The 19,271-nt window shown below is 48.3% G+C and overlaps 1 protein-coding gene across 4 annotated transcripts in view; it reads right to left on the bottom strand.

The window, feature by feature from the left end:
• Nucleotides 1-19,271, bottom strand: part of KCTD1 (potassium channel tetramerization domain containing 1) — a 178,670-nt gene that overhangs the window by 74,390 nt on the left and 85,009 nt on the right. The window contains exons 1-2 of one of the 4 annotated variants that reach the window (XM_047697726.1): nt 15,692-15,801; nt 13,531-15,433 (exon numbers count right to left, since the gene is read on the bottom strand). The exons of 1 other annotated variant lie outside the window; for it this stretch is intronic. In XM_047697726.1, the coding sequence (XP_047553682.1) occupies nt 13,531-15,345 (1,815 nt within the window). In that variant the 5' untranslated portion in view covers nt 15,346-15,433; nt 15,692-15,801. 2 more of the 4 variants (XM_047697729.1, XM_047697725.1) reach the window with 2 other exon arrangements.

Genomic DNA, 19,271 nt, shown 5'->3' with positions numbered 1-19,271 from the left:
AAGACTTACTTATATTGCCAATATTTATAAATCATTTCAACTCTGCTATTTAAAACCTACTTAAAAGTTAGTCCAAAATTGGGGCACCTAGGTGGCTCAGTGGGTTAAAGCCTCTGCCTTCGGCTCGGGTCATGATCTTGGGGTCCTGGGATCAAGCCCCACGTCGGGCTCTCTGCTCAGTGGGGAGCCTGTTTCCTCCTCTCTCTCTGCCTGCCTCTCTGCCTGCTTGTGATTTCTGTCAAATAAATAAATAGTATCTTAAAAAAAATAAAGTTAGTCCAAAATTAATCCTTTAAACATATGATATAAAGTATATTTGCAAGGCTTAGTTGATAGAGCAAGGGCTCTTGATCTTGGGGTTGTAAGTTCGAGCCCCCCAACGGGTGTGGAGATTATGAAAAAAAAAATAAAATCTTGGGGCACTGGGTGGCTCAGTTAAATGTCCTGCTCTTGATTTCAGCTCAGGTCTCAATCTTAGAGTTGTGAGTTCAAGTCCTGTGCTGGGCTCCATGCTGGGTGTGGCGCCTACTTAAAAAAAAAAATCTTGAAAAATGAAAAGAGCTTACTGAGGATCAGTTGTAAATGATAACCATCCCTCTAGTTTTCCTCTAGCTTGTCAATAATCTCTAACCAACAGAATATTTAATAAAGTTACTGTTACTTTGCCTGTCCTCTGGGCTTTTACTACTCACAACAGTATTCCCATTATCCTCCTCTAACAGATGAGAAACTAAGTAAGCTGCCCAAGGCCATTCACGGTAATAATTCTCCTAACCCTAACTTGGTCTATCCTTCAATAGGTCTAATTAGAACTGGTGGAGAGTGTTGTTTTGCTCCAAACTTTCTGTAAGCCTTTCCTCCCTTTCTTTCCTGCATCTCTTCCTTGTTTTCCTTTTGCTCTTGGGTCACCCAAGTGTCCTTTATCCCTCCTGTTATCTGCTGTCACCCACAAAAGGGCCACAGGTCAGTGGCTGTCCCTTCCCTCCGATCGCCTTTCAGGAAGAAGTCAGGTGACCCGAGGCCGACAGAGTCTGTCTTGCGGGCTGGTTCTGGCTGAGCAGGAACTGCCTTGCCAAGAGCAGCAGCAAGGGAAAGGCCCCTCTGCGGGAATGTCTGTCATCCTGCGCCAAGAGGTAAACCCTGGCCCCATAAAGCGCCTTGGTATTATTAAACAGTTTCTATTTGTCAGGCACTTTATAGTCATTTTTATTGGTTCTTTTTACTAGTCATAACTCTGCATCAGAACGGGGCTCACTTTTTCTTTTAATTAAGTGCTCTGAGTGAAGTGGGAAAGCGTGGAGGCCTTGGGGAGCACGTCTTCAGCCTCTGCGGCAGCCAATAGAGAGAGGCTGGCAGAGACCGGTGGAGACCCCCGACCCCCATCCCCGCGACCTGCACCAGCGCGGGACCCCTTGGGGAGGCGCCAGCCTTCAACCACGGTGGAGGCCCCCACGGAGGGTCCCTAAATCAATCCAACTGCAGCCTTCAGCCCCTGTTGTCTTGACTGCATGCTGGCATCTGGAAGACTGGGCCATTCTATTTCACCCTAAGCCAGAACGTTCCCTTTTGTTTTCCTGCAACTCCAACAAAAGCACAGGAATCACATTGAGATCATTTTAGTTTTTAAAAGACCCATGGTGGGGTGCCTGGGTGAGTCGTTAAGCATCTGCCTTCCACTCAGGTGAGCCCCACATCAGGCTCCCTGCTCCTCAGGAAACCTGCTTCTCCCTCTCCGGCTCCCCCTGCTTGTGTTCCCTCTCTCACTGTATCTCTCACTGTCAAATGAATGAATGAAATCCTAAAAAAAAAAAAAAAAAAAAGACACATCCAGGAATACCTGGGTGGCTCCGTGGGTTAAGTGTCTGGTTTTGGGGCTCAGGTCATGATCCCAGGATTGAGCCCCGCCCCCTTCTTCCTCTCCTTTCCCTGCCCGTGCTCTCGCTCTCAAATTATAAGTCTTTAAAAAAAAAAAAAAAAAGACACATCCATGTGGACACTTGTGGTTCAGTGTCCTTTTTCTTTCCTTTAGTGGTATGTAACTACACTACTTTTTTTTTTTTTCTTTTTCACTACTTTTTTTTTTTAAGTTTTATTTATTTAGTTCACAGACAGAGATTACAAGTAGGCAGAGAAGCAGGCAGAAGGAGGAGGAAGCAGGCCCCCTGCTGAGCAGAAAGCAGGATGCTGGGCTCGATCCCAGGACCCTGGGATCATGACCTCAGCTGAAGGCAGAGGCTTTAACCCACTGAGCCACCCAGGCACCCCGTAACTGCATTACTTTTTTAACTTTAGTTATAAATCACAGCCAGAAAAGTACCAGTGTATAAGAGGCCTGGACCTGGGGTTGGAACTGGAACTTTTTAACTTTGATCATTCCTAGCGAGGTGAAGTTAACCTTTTGGAGAGTCCCTTTTCCTCACCTACAGCATGGATATAATGACAGTTCCTATCCACCCAGCCCCTCTTCCGCTTGTGTGTAGAGACTGTCACAGGCACATCCCACGGCAGGGTTTATTTTCATGTTCCTTGTCTGCCTCCTCCAGGAGACAGTGAGTGAGTCCTCCAAGGACAAGGACTTGATCTGTGTCCCCACTGTCTATCTAACCCAGTACCCGACATTATAAAGTGCCCTATATGGCTTCCTTATGATGAAGTCACACACAAGAGAGTCCTTTTCACAATCCACAAAGCACTATTTACAAGTACCTGAGTATAACCAAGGATTCACAGTATGGTCCCACGGTCCCAAGATGTGAAGGAAATAAAGCTGGGCACCAAAGGAGCAGGGCTTTTCGTGATTGCAGAAATGGTAATTAAAATGTAAACTGTGACAGAGCACTTCAGAATTTTTGGGTTACTACACGAATATTCCACCTTAAATACATGCTTTGACAACTGGGTGAACATTGGAGGGGCTGACAGGTAGTGAAATGTGGCACCTCGCTTTGTGCTAGGACACTGGAAATAGCCGTGTTCTCAATGTGATAGCAAAGAAAAGGCTTAAATTTTGACAAAGGCAAGATTTTATTTTTTCCAAGTTTTCACATTCTCCTTATACACTTTTAAGATTTCAGTGTTTAGTCTTTCAGTTTCGTTAGGCCACCTTCAGTCCCATTTCTTAGACAGTAATACATACCATTTACTCTCCAAGGTTTACTTGTGAATAGTCATTAAGTGAGGCAGGACCCTCTACTTTCTCTCCCACCTACTCCTTCTTTTGACTTTACCTAGGTATTGCCATTCTGTTTTCTCCAGTGCCTTCTCTTTACTATTTCTAAGTTATTCCTTACCTCCAAATTCCCATCTTGTACACAGCAGGTGCTCAATAAATGCGTTTTATGAATAAACCCTATTCTGAGAGTTTTCCTGTATAACATTCTTCACCTTGACTTTTCTCTTCTTAGATCATCACTCATCTCCCAAGAGGTGGTTCTAAAACATATCACTTGAGATGATAGTTAAATTCAGGGATAGGATCTATGATCCCCACGATCCTCTCTGTAAGTTAAAATAAAAGCAATTCAAGAGACACACTTAGAACCTCATGACTCCTCCTTCCTCTTATGAAATGATCCAGAAAATAATAAAATCACCAGCATTATGAATATCCTATTGTTAATTACAAAAAAAAAATCAGCATGTGAACGAATACGGAGTTTTAAGACAAAGAAAATGAAGCTACCTCCATTAGCTTTCTAATATTCTTGTTATACTTTTATAACAAGAAACCATGTGTCTCTATAGCAACGTGATTTTAAACTGCTACCTCAATCCAGTGAAAAATAAACATCCTGCAAGTCTTTTTTTTTTTTCCTGGAGTTAAAAAAAGGAGGTATTTGTTCACAAAGGAAGAAAAATATCTAAAATCAATTTAGATATAGTTTTGTCAGAAAGAATTATCATAAAATAGAAGCCAACACTCCAAATGAGCTGGCTTAATAAAATTAACAGATATATAATTATATTTATTAACTAACAGAATTAATACAATTCTAAAAGTGCACAAAGTTATCCTTTTAAAAGGACCATGTGGCTGACTGCTGTGAATAACTGAAGGGCAAACTAAATTAGGGGTAATGAATCCTGGCGTTGTAGTGTCAATCATCTCTATTTTATAAGAGCACTTTGTCAAACTTAAATCACAAGAGGTCGTTAACTGGTCAGCAATACTGCATCAGAACACCACCAAAATTACCCTGATTCTGCAGGCTGTTCAAAACATGTATTATGAGGGGCAACTGCGTGGCTCAGTCGTTAGGCCTCTGCCTTCGGCTCCGGTCAGGATCCCAGGGTTCTGGGATCCAGCCGGGCATCAGGCTCCCTGCTCAGCGGGAGGCTTGCTTCTCCCTCTCCCACTCCCGCCCCTGCCCCCTCTGCTTGTGTTCCCTCTCTTGCTCTGTCTTTGTCAAATAAATAAATAAAATCTTTAAAAATATATATATTTGGGGCACCTGGGTGGCTCAATGGGTTAAAGCCCCTGTCTTTGGCTCAGGTCATGATCCCGGGGTCCTGGGATGGAGCCTCACATGGGTTCTCTGCTCAGCAGGGAGCCTGCTTCCCCCCCAACCACCACCCTTGCCTGCCTCTCTGCCTACTTGTGATCTCTGTCAAATAAATAAAGTCTTAAAAAATAAATAAATAAAAATAAAAAATATATATGTATTATTATACCTCAACTTTAAGTGGAATGTCTATTGATTTATATACCCCACCAAGACAGAAGTTGAGTTTTAGAAAATTATCGTCCAATTATGCATTAAGGAAATACAAACACCACAACACAGGATCTAGCCAACCATAGGCCCTACTTCTAGAATAAGGAAAGTTATTACCATAATGACCTTCTTTATGCTGTCAAACTCCAGTGTTATGATCACTCCCAGAATCTCAAACCATTCCAAATAAAATTCCATATATTATGAAAAGCTGTTGATCTTCTAAGCCAACTTTTGCAAATCTGAGGGAGTCAGGGCATATGGCCATCAGGAACTCTCCCTACCCCTTTAGCACTTGAAAACTTCCAAGGTTTTCGAAAGAGAAAGGGGAGCAGTTTGTAGAATAAACCTACAAGGTGTAGAGATCAACCCTGCCTGGGGCCACAGCATGTGCAAATCTTAAGGAAAAGCACAGGAGAGAAAAAAAACAGGCTTTGGGGTAAAGCATCCATGGGGATGAGATGGCTTGCTTTTTCTTTTCCTTTCTTTTTTAAAGTTGTATTTATCTAAGTAATCTCTACACTCCATATGGGGCTCAAACTCATGACCCTAAGATCAAGAGTCATACTCTCTTCCGACTGAGCCAGCCAGTCGTCCCAAAAGCTTTCTGAGGTAAGTGAAAGACAGGCAGGTCCTGGAGAGCCAGAGCAGAAGGGACGCCTGGAGACTTCCTAGCTGCTAGGAGACAAGAGGAATTGCTACGGGCCCAAGTCTGGGCAGACCCCTGAAGAAGAAATAGCAGAGCCCCGCACAGCCTCCTTACAAGCCATTTACAAGAGAAATCTGAAGACCGAGACTGGGTTTAACACCAAGATCAGTAGTTTTTCAAATGTTAGATATTCTGTTCTAAGATAATAAAATGACAGAAAATGTTCCCAGAGTGCTCAGGCTTTCAGGGCTTCTCAAACAGTAGTTCATGCACCCGGGTGACCCTGCCAGGTGGGTGTGACTGCCTTCCCCACTGACCTAGGAGGAAACTGAACCACGGGCATGGGGGGTGAGATGGGGGGCTGGCACCAGCATCTTCTTAACTACTGTGGGACAGGGCTTCTCAAGAGGTTGCTGGGTCCCCAGATCCACCGTGGGCTGGGGGACCACACACAGCAACACAGAAGCACGGACTCACGGCAAATACTCTTTTGGGTTCCCTGCTATTTATTTATTTACTTATTTTTGCTTGACGGTAACAAGTTCTCTCTTCTTAGGTTGCTCCAGGAAAGCACCTCGGGTAGTAATATGAATCCCATGTTCTATCACCTTCTCTTTATTGGATTTTTCTATCTGAACAGTTGGTAAGAATTTTGGAAAAAACAGACTATGATTTAAAAGCAGATGCTCAGAATCAACCAGGTCTGGATCCGAATCTAGGGACAGCTACTGATCAATTGTTAGACCTTATGCTCAGGAGCTGATTCAGGGGCGCCGCATGGAGAGATCTGCATTTCTGACAAGTTCCCCAGTGATGTAGAGGCGGCCAGTCAGAAGACCATGGTAAAAAACAAAAAACCACCCTAGAATGTCTTGGTCATTATTGATTACACTCCGCTTCCTAACTACAGAATCAATCGGTCAGAGGTTGTGACAGCTGACATCACAACTCTGCAAGGAGGGGGTCTTGTTCATCCCCAAAGACTGCAGCCCAACAGGGTGAGAACTCTGCAGCCAGAGCACACTTCTCTTTCCCTCCTGCCTGGACCGGGGCCAATGGCGCACCTTCAACAGCTAGGAAGCTGGGAATGCTGAAATAGCTCTCATGTCTAAGCTATATTCCTTCAAACTACCGGGCAAAAAACCCCAAAAAGACAAAAAAACAAAAACCAATAGAGCAAGTTCAAGTCTCCTAACTTATCTGTAAGCTCAAGACACTTGCCTTCTCAGACCACAATAACAAAATGGAGGATTTTCTCATGTATCAAGTTTATGTAACACATATGAGTGCATCTCTATCTGTATGAGTGTTATTATCCATGACCATGCTGTCTAAAGGGGGGTGGGGTATAGAGAAATGACAAATACCAAAAAATATATCTGTACATATATAGTGTCTCTAACTAGCTTGGTCCCTAGCATGTGGCAAAAAGCACCCACAGGGAGCAGTTGCTATAAACAACAGTTCCCTTTTTCTAGGGTTGAGAGGAAGGGTAGGGGCTGAATGGTGAGACACCTGACTGAACCGGGTAAACCAGCAGTGAAGACGCAGAGTGAAACTAGAAAATGATGATTAAAAGCTTCCAAACTAGTCCTGACGTTCTAATTTGGTGACCATTATTGCTCACAAAGGAAGCACAATTTATCTCTGCCATCCTTCAGCATTCCTCTCTGAATTCCTCCCCTTTTTTCCTAGAAGCCCACAACCTAACGTTCTCTTAAATCTGTCAGCCCTTTCGGGTAGCACATTTTTACCTCCTTCCTCCAGGACGGGATCAACATGCCCATCTTCCAAGGATTCCCTGCCGGGTGATCAGGGGAAAGCAGTTGTTTGAGGTGTGAATGCGGCTAGAAAGGTTTGCACGAGAAAGGTGATTTTCAAATGCCTACCTGGAAGGGTGGGAGGCACAGAATGGGCTGGTGACGTGTGAAAAAACGGAGCTGCTCTGGCAGGCTCCCAATCCTCTCCCTTCAAGGTTGCCCCGAGTCCGTCAGCTTTCCTGGGTTGCATACACGGACTCAAATCAACACAGGAGCCCTGCATCATCCTCACACCTCTCTTCCAGTATGAGGAGCAGCTTGTGACTTCCCTGCACCCTGCACAGTCAGCACACCCAAACTCATTGCCTGGACAGCCAGAAGGGGCTCAAGTGTTCGCAGTCACTCAACAGGAATCACAGCTCTCAGAATGCAGTGCGTTTCCAGAAGGAAGTTCCCACTGGGGTCCCCAAAGCAGCCCCAGGGCAAAGCTCTGTGACCAAACCGCTGTGATCAAAAGGTCAGACACTCCTGACAATTTACAGTCCTATACGAGATCACCTGCTTTTTTGTTTCTGAAAAATCCCCTGCATGGGCCAAGTTTAGGATAGGATGTGAATTTAAAAAATGAGTGATGAATAAAACTTGACGGTCATATATAAATGTACCTTTTTCAGGAAGAAAGAACAGGCTCTGTTCGTTGTTAAAGTATATAAGCTGAAACGAAGTCTGGCTGTAAAGAAAGCTGAAGAGGAGGATGGGGAGAATTACTGAAAATCTGAACCACGTCTAATGAGGCTTGGTCTCCTGTAGTAGAGAGGACATACCATGCTCGGCTGTCTAGTTTAAAGCCACGCAAATTAGGAAACACAGCCCTGGCGATGGTGAGGTATCTCCACCGGCTTAAACACTCATTTATTTCCAGACTATGCAGAAACTCATTCCCCGTTATAAAGACTTGACACCTTTCTGAGCCCATCCTTTCTCAGAGAACAGCGGACAAAGAGACACTTTTACAAATCTGAAAACCCAACAGGCCTCAAATCTTACAGAACCTAAAACTTTAAAAGTTCATCTGTTTCCATGGTGATGTGTGCATATCAAGTGGACAATCCCTCCAGCCTGAAGCCCACTAACTTGTTCATCCTCTATGATCCCCCACTGAGGACAAGAGCCAAATCCTGCCCCTTTAGACAAGCACTTAGCAAGTGGACAGAAGCTCAATCAACAACGGTTGACTTGAATTCAGTGTCCTTACACCACCACTAGAACTCAGTAAAAAAAAAAAGGGTACCCCTGCAAGGTTTCAAATCTGAAAGCTACGTTTTCTTTAATTTTGGTTCATCAAGGTCAATCGACAGCCCCCCGTTGACCAACTAATTTCCCCTACCTTCTCCTCTTTCTAAATTGTCCAAAGAAGTCTTTAAAAAGGCTCCTGACTAACTGGTATTATGCAGTGAAGGGTCAATCAAGAGAAGTAAGAACAGGTCCTAGAAATAAAGATCTAGCAAATGACAGATTCATGTTACATGTTTGTTTCCAAGATTATCAACACGGGCAACTGCACTGCAATTTCTACATCAATTTTGCTTTGCAAATGGCATCTAGGATACCAAAGGTGAACCTGAAACTGAATTTTTTATTAAATAACTGAAGTAGAGATTTAATTGGCCTAGGCCAAGGCCGAACCTGCTTCCGCAGTCCCATGTGCAAGGAGCAGTCCTACCTGCAGACGGCGCTCTCATGTGCAGTGACAAGAGGACTGTCTTTCAGGTAGCATTTGTTTGGGGGAGCCAGGTTTTGAAATCAGGGTGACACCAAGATTTAAGTGTTAAATGAATGCGAGCCACTTTCTCATTCCGCAGCAAATTACTTCTTTCTCTGTTTCCTGGACCAGCTTTAACAGTGAGCTGACATACATACGGGTTCATAGCAATTTAGAATAATTCACTTATATCATGACTGCAATAATAATATATGAGTTAAAAATATAGATTTCTTTCCCAAAAAGACTGCTGCAAAACAGTAAGTGCTTCACCTTTTAACTTTCTGATCTGGTGCTCGCTTCGGCAGCACATATACTAACTTTCTGATCTGGTTTTAATAGTTAATGAGGCCAAAATCCTGCCAATGCTACTACTTGCCAAGTGGAAAACGGATTAATTTATAGATTCCTGGTACAAAAGCCATAGTAGGAGATGCTCAATAACTGTTTCCTGCATGAGTGAAAAAAAGTTACATAGTTATGTAACTGACACTTAGTTTCTCCACCAATTTGAATGGGAGAGCAAACACTCCTGTAGCAGGAAAAGGAAAATAGCCATAAACTAACAGTAAAAATCAGGAAAATGCCTTTTTTAAACAAGGTAGCTAATCCTAACAGCTCCAGATAACCATCATAAGAAAGTTCTGTTACAACTGCTTTGGCTGTTAAACCCACTACACTCCCTTCATGTTTATAGAAGTCTGATTCCCTCTTTAAGAAAGAGTAGCCCTGGGGCGCCTGGGTGGCTCAGTGGGTTAAGCCGCTCCCTTCGGCTCAGGTCATGATCTCAGGGTCCTGGGATCGAGTCCCGCATCGGGCTCTCTGCTCAGCAGGGAGCCTGCTTCCCTTCCTCTCTCTCTGCCTGCCTCTATACCTAGTTGTGATCTCTGTCTGTCAAATAAATAAATAAAATCTTTAAAAAAAAAAAAAAAAAGAGAAAGAGTAGCCCTCCCAAATTAAAAACAAGATTTTGGTGACTATTTCAGTAATACATAAAAGGCATGTCTGTTTGTTCGGGGTTTTTTCCTAGTAAGCAGAGAGATAGATTATTCCTTCTGCCTTCCCACACTAAGCACCTGAAGGAAGACTGCTTCCCTAGCTCAATCAACATCCGACTTCTCAAAGGCAATGTCACTAAAGACTGCGTGTGCCCCACGGAGAGGCTGCTCCAATTTTCATTTGGGAACTGTACAGTCCGACTCTGGCCCCTAGTGAAGCCAATGAAACAGACATAGACCATGTGCTCCACCAACCCCAGAATCTCCCCACTACTTATTCCCTACCTGCAGAATTCCTTAGAAGTATTTCTGGAAATAATCTGGGTTAAAGTCAAATAAGAACTGAAGACACCTTTGGCACAAGCTTACGAATGTGTCTAAGTCTATTTTAGGGAGCTGATTTTCACATTTTTGTTGGGTGCTGGAGAGAGGCACGGTCTGTAAAAGCTTTAGCAACAAAGCTATGATATTTAGAGAATTTAAATTCTTACTATATTCTTTTCGTGTAGATGCTAAAGACTAAAGTTAGAAATCTCTGTGCCAGGATATCTAAGCTGAAGTATTGTTCTCTGAGGCAGGAAAAAATGCTGTATTTTCGTGCAAGGAGAACAGCTCTGAAAAATGTAGGATGGGCTGTGCTAAACCTTTTTAAATGTACCATGTGATCTCCCAAGATTGCTAGGAAGCCGCACCGTAACTGGATCATCTTAGGTCACAACAGCTATGCAGGAGGAGGGGAGAGAAGAATTGCCCTTTGCTTTTAACAGCCATTCCAGAGAATTAAAGAGTGAACTCCTTAAAGCAACCATCACAACTATCACCACAACTCCTCCTCGCCACCCTCTCCCCAAAACCAACAAAAGCCAGGAAATTCACAGGAATAAAAATCACAAATTCCATAATCGTTAACCCTTGAATGCATTCGTTTTTCAACCAGTCGCACAAATGACACACCTAGTAACACTCTCAAAAAGTCAAGTCTCAAAACGTAAAGAGTAAATGCACTTAAAGGAATAGGCTCTTCATTTTTTGAGAAACTTGCACTATTAGAAGAGATCAGAGCAACAGGGTGTGAGTATTGTCAAGAAGTCAAGAATAATATAAACAGTGGAATTACGTGCAATGCCACTTGATGGGCCTAGCTGATACTAAGGTTAGATGGCCTATGTTTATAATTAAGTAATAATGACTGAAGCTCAAGCTACACACAGCATTTCCTGAAGATTACTGACTGGCAAGAGGAGCTGGCCTCCTGAGGCAGTGCCTTGGGCCAGTAACCCCAGGCAGTCTACAATACCCAGGAAATGCCCTGCACCTCAAATGGTTCTGTGCTTTTAATAAATACAAGAGGAAAAAGTTTAATATCGGCTTTCTACATAAACTAAACATTCGTTTCATTCTTAGAATACTCAGACTTTACAAAGTGAGCTCTGCAGGGGTTAACTAAAGAGTTTCCTGAAAACTTCTTAATGCTGATTAAAAAAACTTAAACATAAATAAAAAGCTGACTTAAATATGTGCAAAAAGAACAACTTTTTGTAGTGTTTTACCTACAAGAAACTTATGCAAAAATGTTTGCATAATAACAATCTAGCCAACATATGGACACTCAAATCTATATTTAAAGTTTAATCTATATTTATCTAACTCAGAAAAAGAAAAGAATCCGTAGTCAGGTTTAGAGAACTGATTTATCTCACTCAGTGGAAACAAGACTATGACGGGGCAACTGCGTTCCTTAGACCAAAACAAAACCCACTAAGCAACTCCCTCCTCCATCTTCTGTGAATCTTTTTTTTTTTTATTTGACAGACAGAGATCACAAGTAGGCAGAGAGGCAGGCAGAGAGAGAGGGGAGGAAGCAGGCTCCCTGCTGAGCAGAGAGCCCGATGCGGGGGCTCGATCCCAGGACTCTGGGATCATGACCTGAGCCGAAGGCAGAGGCTTTAACTCACTGAGCCACCCAGGCGCCCCTCTTCTGTGAATCTTAAGTCATGAATCTATAGGACACTATATGCCAGACAGATGCCAGCAGACAAACTGTTTCATTATTATTCCAACCAGATACAGACTTTAATAAACTTTCTCAGGTATTTAACTCTTAATCAATCAGGTGCTACTCTAAACCAGGAAGTTTTAAGGGTCTTACTTGATCAGAAGAATGTGAACATTTATTTTTGCTTTCAGAGAAAAAGCAAATCCAAGTTCTCCAAAGAAGAATTCTCTCGGGGCCCTCACAACTGCAGAAAGCCACCCCCTGATCTATCGGAAATGTACCACACACACTGGAAGTAGAGAAAGACACATAGCCTGCAGGTCTTGTGTATTTTAGAGAACTTTGGTGTTTATATTACCATTCACAGCCCCTTTCTCTGCTGGCCTTGGGGCTTGCTGATTAGCTGGTAAACCTCTGAAAGGGTCAGTTTGTCCAGAACTGGAATTTCCACTTCGGAAAAAGCACAGAGGTACCTGACATCTGTTCCTTGAAGGCCTGCACTACAACCTCCAGACTTAGGGGGAAATTCCTACTTCTGCTTGATGGCAGGGAGGTCAAAGTTGTAAAACCTCCACGGGCTACGCCTGCCTACAGAATAGAGCACAGTCCCCAAAGACCTCTGGTTTCTGGCTCCTAGAGAAGTCTCCAAAAGAGGAACACAATTTTAAGAATATGAACCTATTCCTCTAAATAATAAGACCAAAAGCATCCAGGGAAGCCCTCAATCTCCACCTAAAATTTGGTACTGCTTAGAATGAAATAATTTTAATATTAAAACAGTTCCCTAATCCTTGATGAGGACTCTGAAGTCCAGAGAGGTGAACTGATTTGCCCAGGGTGGCTCAGCTTCTGGGCTATGTACAGCTCTTCACTGGGGGTGTTCTTGCCACACTACTGTGCTATTGGGTCTTAATTAAACATCTCCATCCTTGCGTCTTATCTGCCCTCTAGATGGTGAGCCTCATGGGGCAAGACACGGGCAGCAAGGTCTGGTGACCGCGGTGCTGGGCACCACAGGGCACAGAGTCTGGCTGGTAGTGCAGATACCTGTTCTATTAACAAGTGACTTCAGTTTCTGGAAACTACACCCGAAACATCACTTCACATTCAGCTACCTGTTACAGCATAAACTGGCACTGGACTGCCAATCTCTCCACTCCCCACCCACATACAGGAAGTGGGCTTGGCATGTTCTCTTTTTCATACGGAACCGTTTTTTTTTTTTTTTTTAATCTTCTTAAGTTATGGGTAATATGCAAAAGAGTATTTTAATGGTTGCTTTATTCAAATATATTTAAAGTAACTGCTTCCTTTATATGCATGGTATTCCTCCACCCTCCCTTAGAGAACTCCTGCGTTCAATGGAGAGGCCGGCTGCCTCCAACCCTTTTGTTCTGCAAACTCTGAAGTTTTAGCCTTACTGCGCAGCAGGGATTTAGGGAGCGTGCCTTCTCACATCTTTTAAGGTTAGATGTAAACTTTCCTGAAAAGCACCAAGAGTTAAGCTTCTAAGAGTGAGCTCCAATCTGATTCAGTATATTTAGTACTTTTTAAAACTCCTCCCCGCCCCCAACCCAGACCTGCATTAGCACAAGTTAGTCCCAAATGGTACCACAGAAACATTTCATGCATAGAGTTTGGTTTGGTTACCTGGGTGGGGGAAACAAGAGCAGGTGAAACTACTGTGGGAGAATTGGTGCTTCTGTGCCCATTGGCTTCTGGAAGAAGAGGCAGGGGGTCGTGTTTCACGGAAACCACCACCACCGCATCCACAGGCTCCGAGGGGCGGATACAAAGTCTTTTGGGGGAAGAGGGGCCGCAGATATCCCCCGACCCGAACACGGACTCGTACAGAGCGCGCTTGGGCGCAGCCTCGGATTTCACGTCGGGCCCGACCTGGCTGTCTTTGGGGAGGATATAGGTGTTCCCCAGCGAGGGCGGCTGGGGGCGGTGGTGGTGGGAGGGATGGGTGGGGGGGTGGTGGGAGTGGTGCCGAGCCGCCCCGTTCAGAGCCTCCGCGTAGCAGCCCTGCGGGGCGGGCGAGCCCAGTTTGGTGCCGATGCCAGCGATGCTGTTGAGCGTGGCGATGGAGACCGCGCCGATGCAGTGGTTGGTGTAGGTCTTGGAGAGCTTGGCCGCCTTCGAGAGCATCTGCATCCTGGTGCCCAGCAAGTTCTTGCCGATGGCTTTGTTCTCGTACCAGGTCACATCGCCCTCGCTGCAGTGGTCCCGGGGCCGCTGGAAGAACGCCTTGCAGAGTGGGTTGCGCTTCGACAGGTACTTCACGAAGCTGGCGTAGGGGCAGAACTCGGTGCCCGTCTCGTACATGCGGGGCAAGTTCTCCTCGTCGCTGCTCTCTGCACGCTTCTTGCTCCACGACGACGAGCGCGACTTGTGGTAGGGCCCGAGGGACTTAAAGTAGACGAACTTGCGGCCGTCCTCGTCCATAGCCAGCCCAAAGGAGTCCTCCTCCAGCTCGCGCTGGTTCTCGCGGCCGCGCGTGCAGAAGTACATGCACGTCTCGAACCAGACCTTGTTGAGCAGCCCGAAGGGCGTGTTGGTACTGAAGACGCTGGAGGTGTAGAGCTTGCGCAGGTCGGCACGCGTGATGGCTTGCTTCTGCACCACCGGCCCGGCGCCCTGCTCCTCGAGCTTGCGGATGACCGCGGCCAGCGTCAGGTTGGCGCTGCGCAGCTCCGGGTCCTTGGTGAGGTCGAGCGTGCGGCAGTACGGGGGCTCGTTGAGGTAGCGGTTGAGGGAGCTGCGGATGCTGATGAGCGACGACTTGCTGTAGAGCTGGCCGCTCTTGGAGCGGGCCTCGGCGTAGAAAGAGCGCAGCACGCGGCACAGCGCCCCCTTGTCCATGGTCTCGAAGTCCGGGCTCTGCGCCTTCTCGCTCAGGTACTCCCGGAAGATGCGCACGGCGTAGCGGGTGGCCAGCCGGGTGTTCTCGCTCAGCCGGGCCCGCTCGGGGCGCTGCAGCACGTCGGGGTCCAACTCGGCGCTGTCCCCGGGCGGCCCGCCGCGGGCCCGGGGCGCCAGCAATCGCGGCGGCGCCTCGGGCTCCAGCGCGGCGCTCTGGTCCATATTGATCATATGGACCGGCTCGGGTTCCAGCTCCTCCCCGGCCGAGTCCTCGGGCTCCAGGGGCTCATCCCAGTCCAGCCCCATCTCCTCCTCCTCCTCTTCCTCCTCCTCGTCCTCCTCCAGCCCCCCACCTCCGTCCTCCTCCTCCTCCTCCTCGTCCCCCGTTATCTGCACCTCCTGGATCTCGTCGTCCTCCTCCTCTTCCTCCTCCTCCTCGCCCGCGCTGCAGTAGTGCGGGCGGCCGTGGCGGCGGCCGCGGCCCCCCGCACCGCGCTCGCCCTCGCCCCGCTCCCCATTGTTCTCGGCGGCGGCGGCGGCGGCGCTGGCGCTGCCGCCCGCGCTGGTGTTACAGTCCCCGCTGCCAGGCATTCTCGCCATATTGCCGTCTCTCTGCCAGTCCTCGGGCAGGGCGCATGCGCTATATTGGACCGCAGCGCTGAGAGCTTTTGCGTTTAATGACCTTCAGCTACCGGGAGGCAAAGCCGGGCTCTTAAAGGAGCCGCGCTCCAATTGTCAGTTTGGAGCGCAGCTCCGGAGGGGCAGCGGCGCGCAGGGGATGGAGGGGAAGGGAGGCGGGGGTAAGTTAGACAGGGAGAGGGTAAGGACGGGGGCTGGCTGGACCCTCTTCCTCCCCAACCCCTCTCCTCACACCTAAGAAAACTTTGAAGGGGAGGGAGAAAGGGGAGGGAGAGCTGTCGGTGGGGGTGAAACCCTCCCAACTTACCCTCTGGCGGAGTGGCGCGCGGGCCCGGGCGGGAGAGAGGGAGGGCAGGCGGGAGGGCGGGGCGGTCTCGCTTCTCTAAGTAATGCCCGAGGAGCAGTGCCCCTTCCACCGCCCCCTCATTGCCCCCCGGAGCCGGGGGTTCCGGGAGGCGGCAGTGCCGGGCCGGCCGCGGGTGTTGCTCGGAGAAGCCCGAGTCTGAGGCCGCCCGGAGCGGAGCGGAGCAGGCAGGTTAATGAGCAGGGTGGAGGAGGCACGGCGAGGCCCCGCACCCTCTCTGCGCCCGCGGCCAGGGCGCAGCGGGCGAGGCTTGGGAGCGGGATGGGGCTGGCTGCGGCTGCTCCCCCACCTACTTGCTGGCGGCGAGGCGCGGGGGCCTGCGGCCAGCCGCACGGCTCCCAGCTCCCTTTCCGACTCTTGCAAAGGAGCGAAACACGCCCCACGTCAGCCTCATCCCTTTCGACTTTTCCAACAGCCTCTTTTAAGCTGTCATTAAAGACCTGGGGCGCTCCCCGTAGGTCTAGGGCAAGTCCGCGCCGGTCCCGCCAGCCTGGGGAAGGAGCAAGAAAGAAAGACTGGGAGGGGCGGGTGGGAGGGGAGACACCGGGAGAGGCGCTCCGGACCCGAGGGACCCCTCCCCACTCGCGCTGGCCGCCGCCCTCCGGGCCTCGGAGCACACAGACAAAACTCCCTCTGGCGAGGCGCTCCACCTGGTTGGAGCTAGAGCAATGCCCGTTCCGAAGGCCCGTCGGCGGGCGGAAAAAGTGAACTTGGGTCTCGGCCGCCCCCGCCACCGCCACAATTCCGGCAATTCGGATCCCGGGCGCACTAGTTCCAAGTTTGCCAACCGCCATTCTTTCGCCCTCGGGGCTGCGCTGCCTCCGGCGCACGGGGGCGGATACCTCCGAAACTGGAAAGGCGGCCAAAGAGCTCGCCGGGTCCCGCTTTCCCATAGGAGACACTGTCCCACTTCCAGCCCAACGCCCGCCCCCGGCGCGCCCAGACTCTGGGCGCGTCCTCGCGTCGCCGCCTCCGGAGCTCTCCCGACCCGGGGGCAGCGCCCCCAGAGCCGCCGGAGACCTCGGCTGTTTTCTTTGGCGGCACAGCACTGGCCACCTCCGGAGCTTGCGCTGCATCCTAATTTTCTCCTCCTCGGGCAGCCCGAGTGTCCCCTGGCGCTCCCGCCAGCTTCGAATCCCAGGGGGTAGGGGAACCAACTTAGCCAAGTCCTAGCAGCGCGACCCCGGGGCGTGCCGACCCTGCAGTGAAATCAGCCTCGCCAGCTTCTCCAGGGCATCCTCGGATTTGCCCCCGAGTCCTAATTCTAGGCACTTCGGTTGTAGAAGTCTTGTCAATTGCCTGTCCCCGCTCCCTTCTGGATCTCCCGTCTTGCTTTCAGGGCAGTTTATAATTTTATGCATCAATAGAAACCCATCCGTCAATTTGTAATTTAAAAACAAAAGAAAAAAAATTTAAAGAAGGGGCGGGTAGACTAGGGCTCTGGGCCGTGTGGGTGCCTAAGTGGGAGTTGACGGTGTCTTCAGCAATCAGTGCTCGCCCTACGCGTGTTTCCTCGGCCCTGGACGCGGCAGAGCGTTGGGGAAACCGCGCCAGGTGTGAACAAGTTGGAGCAAGTCGGTGCCTTCTGGGACCCCTCCCGCTCCTCGGGCGCGCACGCACACACATACACACACACTGTACACACACGACACACGCTTTCATCCGCCCTGCAGTCCGCAGAGAACAGTCCGGGGAGGTAAGAAATTAGGTAGGTTGCACTCTTCCGGAAACATCCCCGAAGTGCTGCAGGCTTTGTCCAAAATGCACTGTGCCCCCCGTAATATGTAGGAAGGCGTTTGTTTGTTTCCCGGAGCTCAGGGCAATAGCTATGTTAGTTGCACACGCGAACCCGCGCACACCACACCAGTCGCACTGGGCTACTTCCGGAGGGCTGGCCCTTTGTCCCAGGATGCTCCCAGGTTTTCTGGACGCCCGAGTATCCGGGAAGGGAATTGGCAGCTGTGTTGAACCCTCAGGTGGGGCGCCCAGAAAGTTACCTACCAGGGGCTGCTCTCCCGCGGCCCTCACGGGCAGCGCAGTGCACCGAGGGGCTGCGCTCCCGGAGTGGCCGGGGGACACCGGCCCACGCTCCAGCCCCAGAGCGGAGCGGCTCCCCAGGTCTCCCAGTTTAAACGGGCGAGCCCCCCTCCTGCCCCCAGCCCAGCTCCACTCCCTGCTGGGCGAGCTGCTTTGAATTGCTTGCAATTTGCCGGAGGCGGTGTGCTGGGTTGGACGCTCCGGGAAACAAAGCAACCAAAAACAGCTCCCAGTTGACGTCAACTTATTTCCAGAAAAGAATATAGTTTTGTGCTCCCAGGACAAAATACCCCCCAGGGCAGGTCTCTACGGGCAAAAGCCAAAGGGGAGGGGGGAGGGGGTGATGGGCAATGGCAGAACCCAAAAACCCCAAGTGCAAATAAATTTTTAACGGATGTAGCAAAACAACAGCTTCAGATGCTGCCTGGACAGTTGGCAAATAATGGGCGGGACCCTCGCAGGCATCAGGAAAAACGCACCTTGGAAAGTACGCCTTGGCCTGATTTTCTGGCAGCTATGAATCCCCTTTGTGGCAGCAGCTCCTGAACAGCTACCAAAAGTCTTTGCCCATTAATGATTCTTCATCAAATATGGGAAAAGACCTCTTCAGGTTAGAACCTACAGTAGCTATCAGGAAGAACACCCGGAAAAGCCCTTCCTGCCACCACCAAAGACAAATAAATAAATAAGTTGCTTAATTTTTAAAACCGGGTGATGCAAAATTACAGTTGAATTCATAAAGGAGTTCAATCCCAGCTTTAGGAAATGATTCCTTAAGAACATCCTGTGGTACCATACACTTGGTACCAAACTGAGAGCATCATAAAGGCTTTCTTCTTCTTATTTGGTAAGGAGGCTGTAGTGGTTGTCTTCTGTCAGCCCCGCTGGGATCATCCACTTTGACTCTGCCCTATCATGAGGTCCCCTGAACTCCCCCACCACTTAGGACTGATGGCTCCTTTGTAAGGATGATTTCTTTATTTCTTGTGCCGAATACATAGCTTCTTTACATAAACTGATTCCAGTCCTGTAGGAAACATTTATAATAATTATTTCACTGTCACAACTCATAAAAGCTGTGCTGAGATGTTTGTATCTTCAACAAGATGTTCCACGTTTTTTTAGCTCTTTCCTAATCATTAAAAAGTACCATCGGTGTATTTGTGCTGCTCCATTTCTTAGATTACTTGAAAGTAGAGACATGGTTATTTTGGGACAAAAAACTCCAAATGTTTCCCCCTCATTTTATAACCCACCTACTCTGGTTTCATGTTCACATGTTATGAGAGGTTATACCACACAGATACATATTCAGCTCTTTTCCCTCTTTGCTTCCAATTTACAGAGCAACATCTGTTAGATCATTGGTGTAGTTGCTTTTTATCTGCCCATTTCCTCTGCTACATCAATGTACCTTTGTAGTATAAGCTGGAGCCTGGGTCATGATGAGCACTCCAGTCATTTACATTAAATGAATGAATGAACA

This window comes from Lutra lutra, chromosome 12 (assembly GCF_902655055.1).
Source record: "Lutra lutra chromosome 12, mLutLut1.2, whole genome shotgun sequence".
Classification (NCBI taxonomy): Eukaryota; Metazoa; Chordata; class Mammalia; order Carnivora; family Mustelidae; genus Lutra; species Lutra lutra.
The sequence above is the reverse complement of the archived record's forward strand: the minus strand, read 5'-3'. Positions and strand labels throughout refer to the sequence as shown.